Source organism: Alligator mississippiensis, chromosome 1 (genome assembly GCF_030867095.1).
Source record: "Alligator mississippiensis isolate rAllMis1 chromosome 1, rAllMis1, whole genome shotgun sequence".
Taxonomy (NCBI): Eukaryota; Metazoa; Chordata; order Crocodylia; family Alligatoridae; genus Alligator; species Alligator mississippiensis.
Window position 1 is genome coordinate 122,764,225 of NC_081824.1, and position 25,725 is coordinate 122,789,949.

Sequence of the window (25,725 nt, forward strand, 5' to 3'; positions counted from 1 at the left end):
TACGAGTTTCCTAATGTGTATGGCAAATTACTGTTTGAACTTCAAATCATAATAGGTCATCTTTTACTTTTCCATCTGCCTACTTGAGCATGCTTGTCATTTGGCACCTACCAAATGTGAGGCGGTTGCCTGTCAATTTTGCAAGCAGCCATTTCATGGGTGGAGTGTGGCGGGATCCCCCCATGCCTCTGATTGGCCAAGGGGCCTCAGTGGCCCCGCCCCTGGTTACACAATGCCAGATTTCACAAAATCTGCAAAACTGTGATTTTGATAGGTCCCTACTTATCATGTTATTGGGCACAGTTGAAAAAATGGTGATGTAATATTTCTCATTCTGTTGCAATATAAAGTAAAAAGTGATGATATCTTGTTTTCAGAACTAGTGCAGTTAAATCCTGAATGCTTTTAAACGTCACAAAACAGAAGAATTAATCACCATGGAAATAATTTAAGAACCTTTAAAGAGAGTTTCATACAAATACACATACTACCCATCTAGTGATGAAACGTAGTCCTTGTTATGTTGTAGGGCAGCAGTTCCCAAGCTCTGATTGCGTACCACCAATACAACATGATACAACCTTAAGTACCACTAGCAATTTTTTTCATTTCAGCCTTAAGTACCCCAGCAAACTTTTTTGTCTTATAAAGTAATTATAATAAATCTGTTAACGTGTACCACTGACAGGTTGTCTGTGTACCACTGGTTATACCCATACCACAGATTGGGAACCGTTGCTGTAGGGCCTCTATTTTGCAGTTAATGGTGTGTGGGTAGAACAGAGAGTAAATCTGACTGCAACACAAAACTTCCACTCATTCTGATACTGAAAAAAAAAAAGAAATATCCTGTAAAATACAAATCCTCTAAATATTGTTTTGGTTTGGGAAAGTTTAGTTTCCCCAAAGTTTTACTAACTATATATGTTATGCACTAGCACTATGGACATAATTAAATAATAAATTGATATTCCAGAATGAAATTTTGGTCTTGAGAAACCAGGTAGAGAATACATTTCAAAATGTTGGCAAAGAATCCTGTCAAAATAATATGCTGAAATTATTATTATTTTTTTAATTGTTGATTCAAGTATTTAACGTAATAGATACCCTGCCATTGTAGTGAACAGGGCCTTGGCAGAACCCTGGTCTCTCCCTTGCTCTTTACCTGTGACATGCTATAGATCAGTGATTCTCAACCAAAGTACCACAAGGTTTTTTCAAGGGTGCCATAGGCTGTTACTCAGTGTTAGCACTACTAAGTGTGTAGATGGTTCATAAGCTAAATCCAAAGATTTCAAATAGTGTTGAAAACGTGATTTGTGTCTTCTAGCATCTTTGCAACCAGAGGAATTGCACTATTAGTCATACGAGGAGAGGCTGAGGGATCTCAGACTCTTCAGCCTAAAGAAAAGAAGGCTGAGAGGGGACCTGATTGTAGCTTTCCGCTGTGTCGGAAGCATACATCAGGGGCTCAGTGAACAACTGTTCACCAGGGCGCCCTGGGGGAAAACTAGAAACAATGGCCACAAACTCCTGGAAGATAGTTTCAGGCTGAACGTTAGGAAAAGCTTCTTTACAACTAGGGTGTCCAGACTATGGAACAAGCTCCCCCCAGAGGTGGTGCATTCATCTACCCTAGAGGTCTTCAAGAGAAGACTGGATGCTCACCTGGCTGCAGCCACATGAACCCAAATGTCTTGCCTGCTCATGCAGGGGCTGGACCCAGTGATCCTTTGGGGTCCCTTCCAGCCCTATGATTCTAGTTTTCTATAGTGAAAAAAAAAAAGAAATGAAAATGCAAAGCTACCTTTTTTTGGAGGGTTCTCTCAAGTCTAAAAAGGTTGAGACCCACTGTTTTAGACTGTGTGTCCTTTACTTCCCATTGTTTTCTTTATGCTTGTGTGTGAGAGGGGGTGGAGGAGTCTGATCTTATGGACATATGGGGCATTTTATGCGCATTCCTTTTTCTCCTGCAACACTGGAGATCTGGTGGGTCAGAGCAGACTTGATTAATCTCTGAGTCTGCTCTACACGTGAGCTGATATGCACTGCGCTGCATTGCATGCAGTTGTATAAGTGGCAAAATGTACATTAGCACACAGAAAATGGTGGAGGTACACTTTTGAACTAAAACAGTAGGAAAAAGCCAACCTACTAAATGGGTACTTTGCATCGGTCTTTCACCAGTCCCATGGGGCACCCTTGCCCATTATGGGACAGGGAGGCCAGGTTGAGAGAGATTCCTTGCCCTCCATCAATGCTGAGCTTGTGAAGGAACACCTTGAGAGGCTGGACATCTTCAAGTCTGCTGACCCTGATGGTCTACACCCCAGGGTAATCGAGCTGGCAAGCATCATAGCTCAGCCCCTGGCATGGATCTTTGATATCTCCTGGTGCTCTGGTTAAGTGCCTGAAGATTGGAAGAAGGCCAATTGTGGTGCCTATCTTCAAGAAAAGGAAGAAAGTAGATCCAGCAAACTACAGGCCCATCAGCCTGACCTCTATCCCGGGGAAGGTCTTAGAAAAGATTATCAAAGAGCCCATTCTTAATGGACTGGCTGATGGCAACACCCTGAGGGACAGCCAGCACGAGTTTGTTGCGGGTAGGTCTTGCTTGACCAATCTCATTTCCTTTTACGGCCAGGTGACCTATCACCTGGACAAGGGAGAAGAGATTAATGTCGTATATCTTGACTTCAAAAAAGCCTTCAATCTGGTATCCCATGATCACCTCTTGGCAAAACTGGCCAACTGTGGCCTCAGGTCCACCACAATCCGGTGGCTGGGGAATTGGCTCCGTGGTCGGACCCAGAGGGTGGTGGTTGATGAAAGTCAGTCGTCTTGGTGCCCTGTGACCAGTGGGGTCCCTCAAGTCTCTGTCCTTGGACCCATATTGTTCAACATCTTCATTAATGATGTGGACTTTGGAGTCAGAAGCAGACTGGCCAAGTTCACTAATGATACCAGACTCTGGGGCAAAGCATCCACACCTGAGGACAGGAGGGCAATCCAGGCTGACCTTGACAGGCTCAGGAAATGGGTGGATGAGAACCTGATGGTGTTCAACACTGAAAAATGCAAGGTTCTCCACCTTGGGAGGAAAAACCTGCAGCATCTTTATAGGCTCAGCAGTGCTACGCTGGCTAGCATTATGCATGAAAGGGACTTGGGGGTCATGATTGACCAAAATGCTGGCTTGCATCCATAGATGCTTCTCAAGCAAATCCCAGGATGTCATTCGCCCATTGTACTCAGCCTTGGTGAGGCCGCAGCTGGAATACTGCATTCCATTTTGGGCTCCACAATTCAAAAAGGACGTGGAGAAGCTTGAGAGAATCCAGATAAGAGCCACGCGCATTATCAGAGGTCAGGAAAACATTGATTGATCCAACAGTCGTATGTAATTCTAGATAGCCTCTGAGGGGTAATTGTATAGGACTACAAAAAATACCTAACTTGCGGATATAATTAACAGAAATAAGAATGTTTCTTTAGTTTCTGGGATATTCTATATTGCAAAATGCATGCTATCTTAGAGACATGGTTTCTTGTTTTCTCTGTTGACCTTGCGCCAAGAAGAGAAAATGTATTTATTAGGTAGCTCAAGTAAAAATGCATGGGTTGTGTACTACGCTATGAGAAAAAAAAAAAGTTTTTAAGGGGAAAAGTTATGTTTGGAAGTGTTTATTCATAGATTGTAATAGTTTTAAAGATTACATCTTGTGAAAATTACTTTTCACCCAAATTACTGTTGTTTTAAAGTGTGTGTGGGTGTGTGCATAGGCTTTTGTTTTGTGCGTAGTTTTGGCTACATCTAATATCTTGTGTTAGTCATATGACAATATTTTCTTAGTGGTGCTAGTTCAATGCCTGGCTTTTTCCACACACCACTGATGGTCAGCTAAATTAATAGCTTCAGCAGCATGCTAGGAATAGCTAGAAGTTATATAGGTCCCTTGTTGAAAACACAGCAGATGATTAATGAAGAATGATGTTAAATTCTTCCTAAGTTAAGTAACATCAGTGAAAGTTAGATTGCTTAAAAGACCCTGCTTGACTTGTTTAAGAGTTGTCATTTTCCAAACACAAGGAGGCAGACTATGATAAGAAATCTTTGGCCTATTTAATAATTAAAGAAAAAGTTTCCATAAGTAGCATCAGCAAGAGAGTGCATCTTACAGCTGCCTTTCACACATTAGCATGATCGCTTGTTTTTGTATGCCTTTTCTTCTGTTGTAGGGATTCAATTGGGGATTTTTGTTTTTTGCTAGTGATATTTCATACCTTTACAGTATACAACAATATACGTATGACTAACAATACCATATAATTTAATTTTTAAGAGATCTTATTTTTGAATGGTCATCAGTGCTTTCTAGTGATGGGCTGGAATCACTCAGCCCAGGTCTAAAAAGTCTGGCACTAGGACCTGGCCATTGCCACTGCTGCCTCTTTTCCCCAATGAGTGGCTGCAGCAAGGGTAAAGCCCAGTGCTGCTGTATCCAGCCAACAGGTCATAGGTTGCTGATCCCTGATTTTCTAATTAGTTGCTTATTGCACTCTAATATTATTCAGAGGCGTTCCGATTTGCACTAAAAACAAAATATTGCCTCTGAATTCATTCCATTACATTTCATAATATATTAAAACATTACTGGTGTTTGTATAACTTGTAAATGTAGTCTGACGTGGTATTGCTGGTTTGTTTCAGTAACTTCTAGGAGGCAGAAATTAAGGCTTGATTTTTTGAAACTACTGATTTGTATCAGTTAAAGTACTGTCTCTTGAAATCAGTGGACATACACATGCCTGATGTAGTTGCAAGGAAAATTAGGCCCCTAGCTTTCTTCAAATCTCTCACTTCTACCACCCTCAGATTCAACTTTTGGATTCAGAAAGAAGCATCACAGATAACAGTTTATAAGGCCCTTACTTTGCATGTGCATTCACAATTTTCTGGGAATCCAAGGACAGAAAAGGACATGCAAGATTTCAAGCTCTTTTCTCCAAAACTCAGGCCAGGTCATCATTTTACTGAAGAGCTGAATGCAACAGAATTATCCAGTAGTTGTCAGCAGTGAAATGCAAATCTCCTACTTGGGGAAACAGACATTGTTTGGCATTTTTAGATGGCAGCTGAATTTGAGATTCTGCATTTTGTCTGGTTTACTAGATGGTGTACCCACCTTCTAAGCTTGTGGGAGGTAAAGCTGCTGTATAATCCTGGGGTTGAATAGTACCCAAATAATGAACGGCTTTGCAGAAAACTTGTTCAAATTACAAAAATACATAGACCCAATGTAATATTTTCTTGTAATAGAAGATGGGGAGCAAGGAATTACCACTCAGTGTTGTCATTTTTGAGGCTGAGAACTGTGCAGCAGTCCACAGTCATTTTGAGATTGCTGAGCCTCTTCTGCTTGTATTCTTTCTGTAGCAGCTCTAGTTTGTACCCTTATCCTTTCTCCCAAAATTGGTATAAAAAGATATTTAATAACAAACCTATTTTGTGTTTATCAAGATTACTTAGAAACTAAAATATCAAGTTAGTCATTTTTAAAAATTATAGCATAAGAACCAAATTTAGCTGAATTATTATTAAAATGCAGACTAGTAACAGTAAGACACATTTTTCTATTGTCCTGTCATCATTTTTACAGGACAATAATTATTCTATTTTTAATATCAAAGTTTAGAATGGACATTTAATCTAGTCTGAAGCAGTATATAATTAAGTGGTATTAGATGCATAAAAGTAATAAAGCAATACTGGCTCCTCTCCATTGCAGAAATTCCTTAGTTCACTTGCTGCCTTTCTACACTTAATGATGGGTCACCAGAATTTAAACACCTAAAATACTGTGCTCAAAAGATCCCTTGTCTACTAAAAGGTAACTTTTGGGGTTTTCATTTAATGTTTTTACAGACCTGAAATCATGGAAGGAACCTAGAAATATGGGTGGAGAAATACTCTTTGCTCCAATTTCAATAAAGCCGTTGACAGGTTTGGCTTAAATTAGGGGAACTTATACTAGAGACCAGAAGACATGGACTTCCACATTAGTATCTTGGAGCTCAGAGCCATCAGGTTAACCTGAATGTCATTACTGGCACTTTCCATTTAAATGACTTCCCCAAAATGCCTGCTTCTGTATGATTTTTGCCATTTTTCTTGTCCTTTATTCAAATGAAATAGGGACTGGTGCTAAACAGACAAGGACAACCTGTGGCTTATGTCTTTAGCTAATGCTACTTCTTATTTTGTATATACCAGTGCTGCTTCTACTTTTATCCTCCTTAGTAGGACAGTGAAAAGGAAGAGGATGGAGATGCAGACATCTTGCTGAGCTCCTCCCAAGTAGGGAAGTGAAAGATTAAACCATTAATCCTTTAACCAATAAGTGCAGTGGTAACCAGTTAGCTTACTGGTTATCCTTTAGTGCCAGGTGGGCACAGTCTGGCAGGGAAGTGGGGAAGGGAAGCTGCCTGGTGCCCCAAAAGCAATCAGAAGACAGCAGGGCAGGGAGGATGAAGGAGGAGGGCAGGGGGACTAGTACCCATAGCCTGAGGAAAACAGAGCTGCCTAATGACTCATCATTTAAGCAATTAACAACTCATTCACAGGTGCCCCCTCCTCTCAGGGCAGAGTTTCTAATGGGCTGTGTTGTCTGGCTGGGCTTTCCTCCTCCCCTTCCCCCTTTCCACCCCCCAGTCAAAGGACGGCAGGAGCAGCACCCAACAGCAGCTGTGTGCAACCTGCTATGTTATCGGTTAATCCTTTCACCAGCATAATTAAAGGAAGTTAAGCAAATGTATTTTTAAACAGGCAAAGTTCTTTGAGTAGATGTGTGATAACTTTTACTAGACCAACTGAGTAGTTGGAAAAAAGTTCTTAGCAAGCTTTTGGGCACAGTCACTCTTCTTCAGGTATTTTTAAACTATTATTTACACCCCTGCTCCCAAGGGACTTTTGCCCCAAATGGCAAGTTTCGGGGAACTGCCTATGGGAATTATGGCCTATGCTAGACATTGGAATAGAGATGGAGGTTGACTTGGAGTTGCCCTAGAGAAACGAGTCTCCCAGTGCCTGAAGAAGTGCGTTTGTACCTTGAAGCTTGCACGGAGCAATTTTTCCAACTATTTAGTTGGTCTAATAAAAGATATTATTAGACCAACCTAAACAACCTGGCTTGCCTAGTCTCCACCTCCTTATTCCTGAGCTCTGCAACAGAGAATCCTAGCTGGGGGAGGGAAGGTATGTACGGAGAGAAAAGGATGGCTATGGCTCTCCAAACAGGGTCTTAGCTGTTTTCTGAATAAAGGTACTAAGCATTGGCCTCTTGCCATCATATAAATGGTATGCTAGATATTTGTGTGGCTTGATGCATGTTAAAAAAGGATGTTAGAATTAAGAAGTACAGTAACCAACAGCCAGCAGCTAGTGAAATGAGCTCAGGTGGCTTGGGACTTTGAAAGAGATTCTCCAAAATAAGCATCGGGGAAAAATGTCAGCATTTGCCAGCTCACTTGCTGAATTTCACTGCCAGGCCACAGGAAGACCATCTTCAGATGAGGGGGTTAAAAGGAGCCTTCTGAGAGACTCAAATGGAAATTTCATAAACCTCAGGAAGATTAAACTGAAGTCCTGGATGTCTAGGTTCTCTCACTTTTTGTGCCCCATCCATGCCAAGCCATGATGGTGGAGCAGTTTACTAGAGAGAGAAAAAAGGTCCTCTGAACTTTTTGAACTGCCAGAAATTGTCTGATAATACGTGCAAGTTTCACAGTGAGATTGATTGGCCTAAGTATTTTATGCACATATCAACTGTGATTTTTCAAAAGAGCTTAAGGAAGACACCCATTTCTTACAGCCAAAAGACTTGTAATTAATTTTGATTTTTCTGATCCATATATTTAATCCGCTAACTTCATGGAGTAATATAGACAACCTTCTCTAAAAATGCTTTTATGTTTTCAATTTACACTTTAAGAAACATTGATTCTTCCTTTCCCACAATTACGTCATCAAGACAGACAGAACATGAAAAAAATCATTTTCAGGTTTTTTCAACGATTTTCCTAAAGTATTCTTGGTTTTTACCTTATGTTTTGTGTTAAAGCAGAAGAGAGATATAGTTTCTTAGGAATGCTTCTGACTGGTGTAACTATTTTTGATTAACTTATTTTATTACAAGGGTCAGTTTCAGAATCTGAGGTACAGCAAAGCTTTTAACATGGAGGCCAATTGATTTCCTATTGGTAGCTCTGTTCTAAATGTGCAGGGATTTGCAAAACGTCTGCTTGTTAAAGCTGAATAAGCTTTTAGGCAGTATACTGGATTGACTTTAAGAGTACATAGAGATAATTCATTATTTAATTGTTTTGTGAAAGTGCAGTGAGCTGTCCATTAAAAATACAAGTATTGATGTTGGCCGTTTAAAAGATTTATGCCTAATACTTCTTAGGTAATGCTTGCAGATCTATAGATCAAGCATCTCCTTCTCCTGCTGCTCATACTGTACAGACTTTTAAGCTTGCTCTATACTTTTTCTGACCATAGTCAGCATCTTCATTGTGCTTTTTGGGTCAAGCCACTATTCCTTGCCTGGAGTGAAAGCCTACATCTCTCCTATTTCTGTCTTCTGTGAGTTTAGAAAACAGATTATTCATCATCATGGCAACACATAATTTTGTAGTGAAAGTCAGCAATTCCAAATCCTGGTTTTAGTTAAAAATATTTCGTACAGAGAAAGCCATGAAGTAAAATGTTAGCAGTCTAAAAAACCCTGATTCTTTAAACACTTTGCAACAACATAGCTAGCTAGACCAGACTTTTATATATGATTCTTGTAGTCAAACTTTGTTAGAGGACTGCAAGTTAGCCCTTAAACAGCACTGAAAAGTGGGAGCAGAGCTTGGAAAAATGAAATTAGTCATTCTTTTCCTAAGATTCTTAGTGGACAATTGTTAGATTATTTGCCTTACCATTTAAACTTAATAGCTGCAACATGTGTTTGTAATTGCAGATATAACTGATTTTTCCAAGTAATTCATTTTATTAAACAAGTTCTTCTTCCGAGAATAGCGTTTCCTAACTTGTTGCTTATAATTTTAAAAAAAGATGCATATATGTTGTGTTCAGTGTTTGTAGTGTCTGTTATACAAAATTATCCACTCTTACAGTTTTGAAAACTGAGCCCACCCAACCCACACACACAATTGTAGAGTTATAACAGCTTGTAAAGAATGGAATTGTGGATTACTGTTCTGTTTAGGCTTTTTCACATTCCACAATTTGGATACTATTAAACAAGACATAATCAAGGGGTTTCTGGGATGTCTTTTTTTGGCTTTTTAATGATGCGTAACTGCATTATTATTATTATTATTATTATTCCAGAAGGAAAGAAAGTTTGTTTTGCTTTTATTTTCCTTACAAGTATCAGGAATTTCAAGTGCTTTTAAGTTTGAGCAGGAATTATTGTTTGACTCCTTCTTTTTATAATCAGACCCCCTTTTTTTTTTTTGCTGTCCTGTGCTTACTATTTGACTTGCCTGTTGTCTTTTGTATCAGGTAATAGAGGGAAACATATAGTACTGCTTGATAAAGTAGCTGACAACACCACTCTAGTTCAATTCAATTAAACATGATTTAGCCATTCAAAATAGTAGTTAATAGTAATCGCGTCTTGGCCTCTTGAAGGTTCAGATCATATGCTTTGTATCTCTTTGTTTGAAGTATTAGACGGTATGCCTAATGCAATAACTGCAATGGTGGCAAATTTTGTTTACAAGAGAGTTTCTTTCCTGGCAACCATATTTTGTTTATAAAGATACAGTCACACCATATTGATCACAGCTGTTTCTGCATTCATACATCTTAAGCTCCGTTCTGTTATCTCTTGAGATATTCCCAGAGTATACTGTACTCCAGAGTGTAGGCAGTAGTGTAACTGGCTTACAAACTGGCTTATTTTTTTGCAAGTGTTTGATCATTGGGAAGAATGGAGAAATAGGGTGGGGAAGGTGTCTGGAGTCTATGTATTAATGGCCTGTAAAACCTGTTACCTGTTAATCACAGAATAAAATCTGATCTAAGCTTATGCTATTTTGTTGTTATTTTAAATTAATGTGCTGTTTCTGTGGCGCATGTGAAATATGTTCTACATTTTATTTATTTCCCACGTTGGAAAATAATTGAATGGGTCTAGAAAAGGAAATACCTTCTGATTCTTCTAGACAAGCAAAAAAAGGCACAAAGTAGGGCTGCATTAGAAGCTCAAAGCTACCCTTTGTACTGATTCTATGGCTAGAACTTCCCTAATGCTTAATTTTTATTTGGCATGAAATTCCTTAAAAAAGATTTCAGATCTAGTGAGTTGTTATCCTAACTAGATCTGGAATATTAAGAATGAGTGCCATGTGCAAATTAAAGACAAAATACTTGCTGGGAAATTGTGCTGTGCTTTAGCAAAGGAAAAATAAACTGGTATTACATGACATAAATAAAAGCAGAACCGTTTGTCAAAGCTTACTCTATAATTTTTCCATCACATCCATACTTAATATTTTCCGAAGAAAGATTAAAAGAAAGAAATTGAGACATACATTTTGGTGTTATCTTGGCAAAACATTTTTCTGATCAGTTGCCAGGTCTTTGAGATTTTGGGGATAAAATCTTTGTCTCAGAAATTAAAGCAGACCTTATATGTATTAATGATTAGTAAAACATAGTTCTACTGGCAGTCCTCCGACTTACGACACAATTGGTTCCTGAAAACCGCATCTTAAAGCGTTGCAACTCAGAACCGATTTTTTTTTTTTTAAATAAGAAACAATGTTATAAATGTGGGATTGGTTCCTGAACCAAGGCCCAATATCCTATTTTCACCAAAAATAACTAAGAATATTGTACTCAGTCAATTATACATGAGTAATATAGCTACATTAATGTATTTGTACTGTAAATAGCAGTCATTGATTTGAAAGGACTTCTTTGAGGTGGCTTTGCTGGATGTTTTGAAGGGCTCTTAGTTGGACTTTTTGAAGGGTTCTTGGCTGGCGTCTTCTCAGGAGTCTTGGCTGCAGGTTTTTCTGGAGTCTTGACTGCTTTCTTCAAGAAAGTGTTCAAGGAAGTTGGGACAGATGTTCTCCAGGGAGATGAGCGAGTCAGTGAACAAGTTCGCGGCAATGGCGTCACATTGGATCAAACGTTATAAAGTTGAAACTGACGTCAGAAAGCTGAAACAGGGTGTCAATTTATAGCTGTTGTAAGTGTGAAACCTTGTAAATCGAGGACTGCCTGTATTTTGTGTGTGCTAAAAAAAACAAAAGATTTACAATTTTGTTTATCATTCTTGTGTTATGAAATAGCACTTTACAGTAGTTTAAAGTGGTTTCAACAAACTGTCCTTAGCTTCTGTCACCTCTTGTTCATTTAGTAATTCAGTTCCATTGACTAGATAATTTGTGCTGCTAAGTAGTAATGTCATTTTGTATTTGTATATATGAAATTAGCTGCATAAAACAAGCAGAAATTAATTGAAAAATTCTTAATAGACATTTTTTATTTTCAGATGTCTTGTTCCTTTATCGTGAGTAGTGATAAGATTCATAGATGTTAGGGTCGGAAGGGACCTCAATAGATCATCGAGTCCGACCCCCTGCATAGGCAGGAAAGAGTGCTGGGTCTAGATGACCCCAGCCAGATGCCTATCCAACCTCCTCTTGAAGACCCCCAGGGTAGGGGAGAGCACCACCTCCCTTGGGAGCCCGTTCCAGACCTTGGCCACTCGAACTGTGAAGAAGTTCTTCCTAATGTACAGTCTAAATCTGCTCTCTGCTAGCTTGTGGCCATTATTTCTTGTAACCCCTGGGGGCGCCTTGGTGAATAAAACCTCACCAATTCCCTTCTGTGCCCCCGTGATGAACTTATAGGCAGCCACAAGGTCGCCTCTCAACCTTCTCCTGCGGAGGCTGAAAAGGTCCAGGTTCTCTAGTCTCTCCTCGTAGGGCTTGGCCTGCAAGCCCTTAACCATACGAGTGGCCCTTCTGGACCCTCTCCAGGTTATCTGCATCCCTCTTGAAGTGCGGTGCCCAGAATTGCATGCAGTACTCCAACTGTGGTCTGACCAGCGCCCGATAGAGGGGAAGTATCACCTCCTTGGATCTATTCATCATGCATCTGCTGATACATGATAAAGTGCCATTAGCTTTTCTGATGGCTTCGTCACGCTGCCGACTCATGTTCATCTTGGAGTCCACTAGGACTCCAAGATCCCTTTCCACTTCCATGCCACCCAGCAGGTCATTTCCTAGGCTGTAGGTGTGCTGGACATTTTTCCTCCCTAGGTGCAGCACTTTGCATTTCTCCTTGTTGAACTGCATTCTATTGTTTTCTGCACACTTGTCTAACCTGTCCAGGTCTGCTTGCAGCTGTTCCCTGCCCTCTGGCGTGTCCAATTCTCCCCATAGCTTTGTGTCATCCGCAAACTTGGACAGAGTACACTTCACTCCTTCATCCAAGTCGCTGATGAAGATATTGAAGAGTATCGGTCCAAGGACCGAGCCCTGTGGGACCCCACTGCGCACACCCTTCCAGGTCGAAACCGACCCATCTGCCACGACTCTCTGGGTGCGACCCTCTAGGCCAACTCGCCACCCACTGGACTGTGTAGTCATCCAAGTCACAGCTTCTTAACTTGTTCACCAGTATGGGGTGGGATACCGTATCGAAGGCCTTCCTGAAGTCTAAGTATGCAACGTCCACCCCTCCTCCTGTGTCCAGGCGTTTTGTAACCTGGTCATAAAAAGAGACTAGATTAGTCAGGCATGATCTGCCTGCTACGAACCCATGCTGGATTCCCCTCAGCATAAGTTGTCCTGCCGGGCTCTCGAAAATGTGAGCCTTGATAATTTTTTCAAAGACTTTGCCAAGGATGGAGGTGAGACTGACTGGCCTGTAGTTGCCTGGGTCCTCCTTCCTCCCCTTCTTGGAAGTGGGGACCACATTGGCCCTTTTCCAGTCCTCCGGGACTTGGCCCATGCACCACGAGTGTTCAAATATTCCTGCCAGTGGCTGTGCAATGATGTCAGCCAGTGCCTTCAGTACCCTCGGATGGAGCTTATCCGGGCCTGCCAACTTAAAGGCATCCAGTTCTTCCAAGTGACTCTGCACCATCTCAGAGTCTACGCATGGTAGTCTGGCGCCTTGCTGCTGCCTCTCTACAATCTACAAGTGGAAAGGGATCTTGGAGTCCTAGTGGACTCCAAGATGAACATGAGCCGGCAGTGTGACGAAGCCATCAAAAAAGCCAATGGCACTTTATCGTGCATCAGCAGATGCATGACAAATAGGTCCAAGGAGGTGATACTTCCCCTCTATCGGGCGCTGGTCAGACCACAGTTGGAGTACTGCGTGCAATTCTGGGCGCCACACTTCAAGAAGGATGCAGATAACCTGGAGAGTGTCCAGAGAAGGGCAACTCGTATGGTCAAGGGCCTGCAGACCAAGCCCTACGAGGAGAGACTAGAGAAACTGGACCTTTTCAGCCTCCGCAAGAGAAGGTTGAGAGGTGACCTTGTGGCTGCCTATAAGTTCATCACAGGGGCACAGAAGGGAATTGGTGAGGCTTTACTTACCAAGGCACCCCTGGGGGTTACAAGAAATAATGGCCATAAGCTAGCAGAGAGCAGATTTAGACTGGACATTAGGAAGAACTTCTTCACAGTTAGAGTAGCCAAGGTCTGGAATGGGCTCCCAAGGGAGGTGGTGCTCTCCCCTACCCTGGGGGTCTTCAAGAGTAGGTTAGATAGGCATCTAGCTGGGGTCATCTAAACCCAGCACTCTTTCCTGCCTATGCAGGGGGTCGGACTCGATCTATTGAGGTCCCTTCCGACCCTAACATCTATGAATCTATGATAAGCTCCAACTGCTGCTGACCTAGGTTTTTTCAGTTGCTAACAGTCTTCTCATGAAATCACTTTTGGATTGAAATTCCCAGGGCTTAGTCTCAGAATCAAGTTGTTTTGTTGTTCTAGAGTTGATTATAAATGTGTTTGAATGTTTTTTAAATTACTCAAATATGTGTAGAGTCAGAAGGCAAAAGTATTTTATTTTTTAGCTGATGAGAAATGTTTTGGCCTTTTTTGTGGTTGAATAAGTCAAAATCAGCTTTATTGTAACATTTTAAAATGGAAAGTAAATAATTCTGAATTAGGGAATTCTTACTTTGGCTGGATTGAAGAATTTGGCTTTGAAATAATGTGTGGCATTTGATCTGTGTTGAGATGTTTTCTAAACTTAAGAATGATTAACCAATTGTGATGCTTACCAGTAAGACTTCTTTAGTCTCAACCATAAAGTCTGGTCAACTTTAGAATCCTGGGAACATTGTTTAAAGCTGATGTTTGTTTGTTTGTTTGTTTGTTTGTTTGTTTACTTACAGAACATATTTAAATGTACTAGCAGTTTGTTTTCTCTGTATTCAAAATGTGCCTCATGTGTCAGCATTATTTTTATGCAGCCAATTTCAAGTCCGGTTCTGGGTTGTGAAATCAGTACCATCATGCAGGGTTGAATTCATCATGTGTATTTGGATCTTCGGGGGACAGTTTTTGGAAACGGCTTACAATGTGCAGTTATACTGAAACCTCAATATTTACTTTATAATATTGCTGATTTTATAACAACAGATTGAGCACGTTCCATTCCTGCAGGGAAGTTGTATGTTAGCTGATTAGTCTCAATTATAGAATAGTCTCATACTTTAAAAATTATATAACTATAATTTTAAAATGTCCTTTTTTAAAACTTAATTAGTTTTGCTTTCTATGTAAAAGGACACTAAGGAGGACAAATATGCAAGTGTTTAAAAATAAACGGAAAGATTTCAGTGCCATGTCCACGGATTTAGCTTTCAAATTTGGAAGCAATATAGGGGTTACTTTACAGACTGTGTCATGGTAATTGGTAGCAACTCTCCAGGGTGCATTTTATAAACTGATTTGACTGGGTCCTTTCCAGAAAACAGGAATCTAAAATGTGTTTGTTTCTGTTTACAGTAAGGCAAAGATTCTTTTGTTCCTCATGTAATTGGTTGTGAAATAAGTTTCCACAGGCCCTAATATAGAGTTAACACTGCTGACACCTTAATATATGACCATGATCATTTATAGTAGTCGGGCCCAACCTTAACCCCTTTCTTTCCCCAGTGGGCTGAATGGGCAGTGCCAGGTCTGTCCACAGGCCAGATACGGCTGCTAGGCTTGATCTAGCCACAGGAGGGTGACCCTGATCTATCTGCGGCAGGGATGCAAGAAGTGTCCCAAGCCTTATCAGGATGTGCTAGGCTAGGGGGAAGAGGGAATGGAGCAGCCCCAATCAAAACATGTGAGGGTGGAGGGCAGGCCCGGCCCTGATGCCCTTGTGCAGCAGTAGCCCAAGCAAGGCTGGATGCAAATGCATGGAGCTTCCATTGCTCCTCCACAGCCAAATTTTCCAACCTGGGGGGATCCCTGCAAGCTTGATCCTATGGCTCTTCAGGCCACAGGTTGAGCACTCCTGATGTATAGAATTTATTTAAAAGGATAACAATAAAATATTCTGTTAACCCATAGGGCTTTTTGTATATTATTTCATCTGAGCCAAATACAGTGTACTCAGTAGATCAGAATAATTGATCTGGCAGTTCAGTGTAATTCAGAAAAACTTTGAATTCAGCTTAAGAGGAAATGAAGGTGGTGGCTATTTACCAAATACTTAAGTCATTAGGCTTCTGTACAGTCAAAACTTAGAAACTAAAATTAATAGAACTGCTCACAGATCCTCACAAGATACTGTTGCGCAAAGTCTAAAACAGTGATTGTCTGGAAGCAGACACAATCTGTCCACAATTCTGACCACTATTGGGCTGGGGTTATTATTTGGTAGTGCAAAAACTGAAATTATAGTATTCTTCAGGATATCTGGATTTTGGTGCCATTAATTTCTTGTTCATTACCTCTTTGTGTTTTCTCTCATTCTAAAGGCCGTTTGTATGTTATGCAGACAGGGATGAAGCTTGACAGTAAAACTCCAGAATGCCGTAAATTTTTATCCAAACTTATGGATCAGTTGGAAACTGTAAGTAGAAGTAATTGCTCTACTGTTAGATTATCTCTTATTGCTTCACTTATGAGTTTTAATTGAACATGTGGCATTATTCTTTTAGCATTAAATCTCCACACAAACACATTGTGTGGAAGTGTGTTTTTATTTTTTAAATTAGCTGAAAGAAGGAAAGGAGGAATGGATTGTGTAGATGCATAAAAATTAACAACAACTTAATACAAGCAAAACATTTGCTATCAGATTCTGTTTGTAATGATACTTTATTCATATATGCCCAATAAATCATACTACACATAATAAAACAAGGATAGGAATTCCAAAAGTGCCTACTGTTAGCCTGTTTCTGATCCCTTTGATTACCTTCAATTTCCCTGTGATTTTTTTAGTCCATTCATAGCATCTGATGAAGTAGGCTATTGCCTTTGAGACCTTATGCCTCTCTGAATCAGTAAGTCTCTAAGGCAGTGTTTCTTAACATTTTTATACTCAAGACACCCCTTGAAAAATGCCAGCTCTTAGTTTTCCTTCATTCCTTGACTACAGAAAAATAGTAGAACATTTTTTCTGTTGCAAAGCACTCAGAAAGACCACAGCAGGCCAGAATGCTTTTAACACTCTGAATTCCTATTTGAAATTTCTGGTTTGTCTCATAAATCACATGTAGATAGTAGCACCTAATAGTGTTAATATTATGCAGCACCATTAAACACTTTTTATGGCATTCCAGGATGTTGTAGCACTCTAGGGTGCCATTCTGCCCTACCTTCTATTTGACTTCCCTAGGAGTGATTACCAATGCCTATAAGTTCATCACGGGGGCACAGAAGGGAATTGGTGAGGATTTATTCACCAAGGCGCCCCCGGGGGTCACAAGAAACAATGACCACAAGCTAGCAGAGAGCAGATTTAGATTGGACATTAGGAAGAACTTCTTCACAGTTCGAGTGGCCAAGGTCTGGAACGGGCTCCCAAGGGAGGTGGTGCTCTCCCCTACCCTGGGGGTCTTCAAGAGGAGGTTAGACGAGTATCTAGCTGGGGTCATCTAGACCCAGCACTCTTTCCTGCTTATGCAGGGGGTCGGACTTGATGATCTATTGAGGTCCCTTCCGACCCTAACATCTATGAATCTATGAATGCAGATGATTTTGAAAATCTTGCTTTAAATGTGATGACTGAAGAATATTTTTGTAGCTATTGATATAAAAACTAACCTATTTTAAAATGTTGCGATCTCTCATAATTTGTACTATTTCTATTGCACACTCAACTCTGCCAGTCAAGAACTCATAGCTGGGTTACTCTAACCCTACTCACGTTTGTAAATATTTGCTGAAGCTATTTGAGAGGCTGTTCAAAAATTTTGAAAAGTTGAACAGTCATAAGATAAGAAATAAAATGCCTGATTGAATACATTAACACTGTAAATACTTCATGCCCACCTATATAATGAACAGGCAAAAGGCAGGGTAAAGTAGCACCTTTTAGTTTAACTTGTTCGGAGGCATAAAGTACAGCCTTAATCGGATGCCATGAAAGAATAGTTAGATTCAGTATTCTCTGTTTTTTTTGTTTGCTGGTGAAGGAGGGCAGTACTTGGAAAATAATTGTGTATCATTATGATGGCAGTTATGGAGGCTATTACAGTATATCCTGGAACACTTATCCTAACTCTTCCATGTTTTGTTCACTGTTTTGTAAACTGTAATATCGCAGAGCAATGCAACTGACTAGGTGGGTCATGAATAGAGATAGGATCCCAGATATAGTTGAATCCTGCTCCATCCATGGCTTTGAAGATCAGGACTAAAGCTTTGAAAGAATAATGAAAACAGCCTAGTAGGCAGTCATGGGATTGGAGCCCAGAAGTGAAGTGTTCATGAAAGCCTCAGCAGACAAGCAGTCTAAGGCACATTGTCTGCTTTGCATTCATTCCTTTGCTGTCTAGAGTCGTGTGAATTATAGTAATCCAAATTGGAAGTGACTAATTCATGGGATTAGTATGGTCGCATTCTCATCTGGAAATAAAAAAATAAGTTTGGTTGTAAATTGCAGTGAAAGAGAGTTGTGTGTTTTCTGTTCTTTTGTTTAATCCTGCTAATACTGTCTGAGAATCTTCAGTAACGTATTGACTTGGAGCCCAAAGCTACTCTATTTTCAGTGTCATATCAAAGACAAATAAAAGTTAATTTTTCATGATTTTTCCCTGTTTTTACCAGCACCACCTCGGTTTTAGGCCAACTTTGAGCCAGCTGTTCTTCCTCATCAACACTGATCTCTTGTTGTCATTTGCTTAATATTGCTTTTACCTATGGAAGAGGCAACATATAAGTGTTATTGACACATTGGCAGCCAAGCCTTTGGCATCTTGCCACATTTAAGTAGTCTGATACAAGTGTGGGAAAGGAGAGCAGAGGGGGTCTTTGTGAGAGTTCTTGGGCAAGAGGAATTTTACATTGTCTGGTGTTACCCCAAATGTTTTATCTAGTAGTACCCTCTGGTTCAAATCTGGAACAGGTCAAAGTGCTTGAGCTTTGTGATGTGGCATCCGTTCATAGCTCTTGCCATTAAGCTATCTGTGTCTTCTGAAGATCAGTTTGGGAGTATTCAAGAAGATTGGTAGATAACATTTGTTGTTGGAGTTGGCGTTTGTTTATCTATTGCACCTGTAGATGGGAGGCTGAAGAAGGAGCCATAGTTGGTTCTCATGCACTAAGTGTTGCCTTTTTGAAGTTTGCACAAACTTGCATCGTTCAAAAAGATGGCGTTTTAGTTTCTGTGAAAGAGAGGCATTGATAATTTGCTGCTGGCAGCCTAGTTGTTTGTGTTTCGCTAGCCTGCAGAGGGCACAAAAGAGTCTTTCAGGTTTTGTCTTAAATATTTTTGTAGCTTTCTCAGCTTTGTATTAGCCAGTGAGTTTGGACACTAGAGTTCTGTGCTGAAAAAAAACATGCTGGAATTTGCAAATAATTCATGTGCTCAACCAGATGAGGAGTCCATCTTTTTTTTTTTTTCCCCCTTTTAAATAACGTGGAAGTAAAAAATAAAATCAAATAAGTGAACTGCCTGGGTGTGGATTAACAGGAACAAAATTTGTTACAAAGAAATATCATTATTTTTGTTTATATAATATATCAACCTGAGGTTTAAGTCTTCATTTGTAGTATAAAAACTTTTGTGTAAATATACTTTTGCATTAGATAGTTGTTTTATTTATATATTTTGGTAAATTAAAGCCATCATACATCATACTTGTAATCAGCATTATGGTGCTCTCTGAGGGAGAATTTCCAAGGCACAGCCTTAGGTGCCTAACTTCCATTAGTGATGCACTCCCAAGGGGAGAAATTCAGAAAGCAGTCGTGTAATAAATGTCCATAAATTCAAAGAACTGTTTGTAATATTTATAGTTCATTGCTAAAATACTTCAAGTAGCTGTTTCTTGGCTAAATTCTAAGTGCTTTTTTGCATTGCTGCCAGTATTTCTCATGTTATAGTTGTCTAACGTGTAAAATTACCTGCAAAATAGTTGTACAACTTTTGAAAAAAATAACAACAAATCAAAGTTTTCTTTAAAATCTTTTGGCAGTATAGGAGCTGTAGCAATAATATTGCATAATATCCCTGTTTTTGTTCTTGAGGGATAAGCTGAGATTTACTTAAATGCAAACAGTAAGTCTATTCAGGACTGCTAAATCCACCTGTTGTAACTGTAATGGTGTTGTTTACTTTACTGATTTTATTAGGAAACCTGAGGCTTCTTACACTCCAACAGCTTTGAAAAGAGGCTTTTGAATTTAAGTGCACTGCATTAGACTGAGCATTCCAGTAACTCTTTAGGTCACTAGATCAGTCAGGTTAGAGCAGAACTCCTTTTCCATTAGATTGGCCTTTTTTTTTTAAGTGCTGTAATGTGCTGCTCAAGAATGTGTTACAGGAGAGAGAAATACATAACTATATACGTAGATATAAAATGTGGTTTTAGAGTCACTATAGATCGGAGTGAGCGTTGATATATAGATCTATCTACGGACATGCACACCCTGATCTATAGTGACTCTAAAAACACATTTTATAAATTGTGTAGTGTTCATTCCTGACTTAAAATTTTGCATGTATGGTCTTTCAGATGATGGAAAAAAATATGGATTGTCCTTTTTTGGCTCTCGATACAAGAATGATGTCGGGGGGGGGGGGGTGAGGTATTGGTGAGTTTTAAGATGGCTGAAGAGTCCAGTCCATGCTCTGCAAGTTTTTCCACAGATATCACAACTGGTGCCCCGGAGGGTGGGGCACAGCTGCTGGCCAGGATGTTGTGTGCTTTTCTGCCTCCTCTGCCATTTCTCAGATTCCTGAGCAAGACAGTTCTTTTCAAAATAAACTGTAGCTTGATGTATGGTGCAGTGCCATTGAGACCTGTTACCAGGCAGCACTTGCCAGTTTGTAAGGTTGATGCCACCCTTAAGGTATGCTTTCAGGGTGTCCTTGTAGCGCTTCAGGGTATCCTTGCAGGAGATGAGTGCCAGCCATCCACACACAGCAGCCAGCCCAGCGGAGTTGATGTTTCATGATCTTTGCCTCAATGCTGGTTATGTTAGCTGCAGAGAAGATGCTGGCATTGATGCAGTGGTCTTCCCATCTAATGTGAAGGATATTCCTAGGGCAACGCTAATGAAACTATTCCAGGTGCTTAAGATGGCTTTGATATGTCACCCATGTCTCTCACCTGTAAAGGAGCGTGCAGATAACCACTGCATTGTATTGTAGACCAGGATCTTAGTTTCCATCTGCCAATCTCAGTCAGCAAAGACACAGCGAAGCAGCTTTCCAAAGGATTCGCTGTGCCAGCATATCCTATGTTCCATTTCTACATCAGCCTGGGAGAGGTGGCTGCCAGCATATGGGAAGTGCTCAACATTTTCCAGGGCTTCTCCACCAATGGCAATTTTGGGGGGGAGAGGAGCAGCTTGTGCTAGGGCAGGCTGACAGTCTTGGTCTTCCCAGTATTAAGGGAGAGTCCCAAGGTATGATAGGCACCTGAAAAAAGGTCAAGGGTGGACTGGACATTGGTTTCCGTGTGCGCAATGATAACACAGTCATCAGCATACTGAAGGTCAGTGATGCCAGTCTTGGTAACTTTTGTTTTGCTGTGCAGACGTCACAGGTTGAAAAGCTGACCATCCATTTGATACTCAACCCCAGTCCCAGGAGGAAGACAGTCATAGATGAGAATCAAAATCACAGCAAGATAGATGGATTAAAGGGTTGGGGCGATGATGTCAAGCAGGGCTGTGTCAGTATAGATGGTAAATGGATCTGTGTCTGATCCATTGCAAAGGACTGTGATGGTCATCCCATCATGGAATAGTAGCCTGAAGGCGCAGATGAACTTCAGTGGACAACCAAACCTAGCCAGCACCTTCCATAAGGCTTCACAATTGATGCAGTCGAAGGCTTGAGTTAAGTCGATGAGTGCCATAAACCGCTCCTGGTGTTGATCTCTACACTTCTGGATTTGTTGTGCAACAAAAATCATGTCAGTGGTACCCCGTGATGGTTCAAAGCCACACTAGGATTCTGGAAGGATGCCTATGGAAAGAGGGAGAAGGAGATTCAAAAGGATGCGAGTAAGAATCCTCCTGGCAGTGGAGAGCTGGACAGTGTCTCATTAGTTCCCACATGCTGACTTGTCCCCTTTCTTGATGGTCACAATGTTGGCATTCTTTAAATCAGGTGGAGCTTCCTCATTAACCCATATTTTGATGAAAAGTTGGTGAAGTTTTTGCACTAGTGCTGTTCTACCAGCTTTGAAGACCTCTGCAGGATTGCCATCTGGTCCTGGTGCCTTATTGTTCTTGGTCTGAGTGATGGCATGCCACAGTTCCTTAAAGGATGGGGGATCAGCAAGGGTTTCTATTAATGGGTGTTGAGGAATGGACTCAATGGTGGCAACTGAGACTTCAGATTTATGGTTGAGTAGAATCTTCAAGTGCTCCTTCCAGCATTGTTTGATGGATACGTTTTCTGTGAGAAGGATGCAGCCATCCTGGAATCATAAGGGGGTTGGGCCATTAGAATGTGGCTAATGGATGACTCTTATTGCCTAAAAGAAGTTTCTCATGTCACGTTGATCAGCAAAACTGTGGATCTCCATGGCCTTCATAGTTTCATAGTTGGTAGGGTCGGAAGGGACCTGAGCAGATCATCAAGTCCAATCCCCTGCCATGGCAGGAAAGAGAACTGGGGTCAAACTACCCCAGCAAGGTGTTCATCTAGCCTCGTCTTAAAGACCTCCTGGGTAGGAGCCAGCACAACTTCTCTTGGAAGTTGGTTCCAGATCCTAGCCGCCCTGACAGTAAAGTAGCGCCTCTTGATGTCTAGTCTGAATCTACCCTTTGTCAGCTTGTGACCGTTATTTCTAGTCACTCCTGGTAGTGCTCAGGGGAACAGGGACTCCCCCAGTGCCTGCTGGTCCCCTCTGACTAGTTTATAAACGGCCACTAGATCCCCCCTCAGCCTTCTCTTGTGGAGGCTGAACAGGTTCAGGTCACTTAGCCTTTCCTCGTAGGGCCGCTTACCATCACTAGTTCTTAATGTCCTGTAGCCTTCTCTGAACTAGAGCTTTAAGCTGGTGGAAAGCTCTCATTTTTGCTGATTGGAGAGTTCATTTTGCCAATTGAAGAATGCAGTTCTCTTCTGATTGGCAAGAGCTAGGATTTCCTCGTTATACTCATCAAACCAATCTTGGTGAGTAAAGTTTCCAGCTGATTAAGCACAAACCTTGTGAATTACATTCTTAAACTCCTCCCAGTGTGGCTAGCTGACTTTGATGTCATCAGGTAGGTCAGAGAGCCTCTCAGTAAGGCATTGCTGAAGAGCCTCGTAGCTAGCTAAGCCTTGCAGTGCCTTGATGTTAAATCTCTTCCACATTACTTCCAGTTGTTTATGGTGTCGTGATGCAAGCTGCACATCCATGATTGATCTGACTAAATGGTGGTTCATCCAAGAGTCATCTGCACTTCTCAAGACTCAGATGATATGGACATCAGTATGATCACAGGCTCTGACAATAATAGTCAAGAAGGTGCCAGTGATTGAAGCATGGATGTTTCCAAGCAGTGTCATATTTGTTATTTTGAAGATAGTATTTATGATGGGTAAGTCATGCTCGGCACATTTGCTGAGGAGGAGGATACCATTAGAGTTGACTTTCCCCATCCCCTCTTTCCAATGGTGCCACTCCAGAGTTCAGTGTCGCCCAACTCTTGCATTGAAGTCACCCATGAGGATGAGCTTGTCTTCCTTGACAGCGGCAGTCAGGACTGTCTCAAGAGCACAGTAGAACTGTTCCTTGTTAACTTCTTCATCGTGAAGTGTGAAGGCATATGCACGGGTGACCATAGCATACTGGTTGTTGCTAAGTTTGAGGCAGAGAGTCATAAAGCATTTGTTAATGCCCACAGGGAGTTCTTAGAGCTGACCTGACAATCTTGTTCTTGATGGTAATGCCAAACCTCTGAATGCACCTCTTTCCAGGTGACTCTCCTTTCTTAAAAAAAAATAAATAAAAGTATAGCCACCTCCTTCTTTCAGTTGGCTTTCATCTGCCCAGTGCATCTCCATCAGGGCAGCAATATTGATATCTTGCAAGTTCTCTAGCTTCTATGGCAGTTATCTCAGGACACTCGCTGTTTGGGGAATCCATGAGAGTGCGGACATTCCATGTGCTGAATTTCAGTACTTTTATTTTGTTGGTTTTGACCTTAGGTAGAGTGATCCCACTGGATGCAGCAGTTCAGCCGGAGGCGTTGAGACAGCCTACGTTTAGGGCACTTTTTCTTGCCCCTTCCCCAGTCAGGGTGAGCAGAAGAGATTCTAAAGAGGACTGCTCAGTCACAGCCTCAGCTGCCGAATTGTACTTCTGTCTTGGTAAATGCAAAACGACTATCACATGACCACTGCCTACATGCAGATTTATGACTAGGAACTCCCAGAGGTCATTGTTTCTATCCCCACCACCACTCGTCTGTCGCCACAAGACTTAGTTTGTGAGAGACGTTAACATACCTGGTAGAGGCTTGCGCGTGACATCTTTTAACATGGGGAAATTGGTGGCACAAGCAACAGCTGCACAGACTTGATGGGAGGGAACACGGACCCAGGGATAAGGATGTCCAAGAAAGCCAGAGACTCCAGTCCCGCTGCAGCCCTCATCTGTCTTTGCAGCTACAGAGAATCATCAGGTCCTCAAGTATACCTGTTCTGCCATTGGGGTCTTCAGGAGTTTGGACCGCGCTTAGTCTGGGGCCTCTCCTTAAACCTGTTTGCCAGTGTAGACCCTACCAGGCGTACAAGACCCCAGATGGCTTAGCTGTGAGGGTCATTGGAACACACAAGCCTCTCTACCACAACAAGGTTAAGGTTCAAGGAGAGGAACAAGGTTATGGTACAAGGGCAGGATGAACACAAGTATAGTGTTCATTCTTGACGTAAAATTTTGAATGTACGGTCTTTCAGATGATGAAAAAATGTAGATATTTACTTACAGCAGTATTCTGGTCCTTTTTTTTTAATCATTTCTAACGATCATTGTAAAAAAAGTGATCTATATTAATACACACAGTTCAGAGCTCTCAATTATACTTTCTTCCCAAAAGACTTTTAGAATCCTGTTGTCAGTATTCATCATATCACAAGAAATGAAAGTGAAGATTTTTGAAAACATTTTTTTAAAGTTATGAGTTTATATTTTGTAACTTGTTTGTTTTCAATAAGCAGCCAATGTTTAGAATGTCTTTTTGCAATTTAATCAGTGAAAGTCAAGAAATAAACGCTTATTTGTGTTTTGTTTTGTTTTTTTAACTTTCTTCAGATGAAGAAGCAATTGGGTGATAATGAAGCTATTACTCAAGAAATAGTTGGTTGTGCCCATGTGGAGAATTATGCTTTGAAAATGTTTCTGTATGCAGACAATGAAGATAGAGCTGGGCGATTTCACAAGTGGGTGAAGATTGAAATAAAATTGCCTAAATAAAACATGTGGCGTCTGGAAACTCAAATATCCAAACTGTCCTTGCTTCCCATGTGGAAAAAATATGGGTATTCTTTTATTTGCTGCCCTGCTGAAATTTTCTTAATTTTCTTTAAAAACAGTTATGGCTACCCTTATATGATGGCTAGCATCTTAGATGATTTCCACTGTATAATGCTTTGTATTTTCTAACTGGCAAATTATGTACCTTATTTTGAAAGATCTTATTTAGACCTTGAAAGATGTAATCCATTATCAAGCATGAAAAATTGTTTATTCTGCTAGGGTACTAAAATTGATACATCACTGAGGTCTCAGTAATGTTTTTTGATTTATATGAGTTACTATAGCATGATAAAAATTAGCTAATAGTTTTCTTAAAGGAATTTACAATGGCTTGTAAATTTGCAACTGTAATACAAAACTCCCTGTTGGTTTTAATAAAAATCTGTGTTTTTGCTAGTAGTTAAAAAAGACATAGCAACTTCTTTAGCAACATTTAAATTCACAGATATTTTAAACTTAAGGCAGTTTCTTGTTTGAAATACCAGTGACAATGGTTTTTAAATAAATATTTCTCCTT

At 40.7% G+C, this 25,725-nt stretch overlaps 1 protein-coding gene across 2 annotated transcripts in view; it reads left to right on the top strand.

Annotated features, from left to right (window-relative positions):
* VTA1 (vesicle trafficking 1) overlaps positions 1-25,725 on the top strand; it is a 67,838-nt gene that overhangs the window by 5,889 nt on the left and 36,224 nt on the right. For both annotated transcript variants that reach the window (XM_019488392.2, XM_006264933.4), the window contains exons 2-3: positions 16,032-16,126; positions 24,984-25,111. In XM_019488392.2, coding sequence (XP_019343937.1) covers positions 16,032-16,126; positions 24,984-25,111 — 223 coding nt within the window. The remainder of the gene's footprint in view (positions 1-16,031; positions 16,127-24,983; positions 25,112-25,725) is intronic.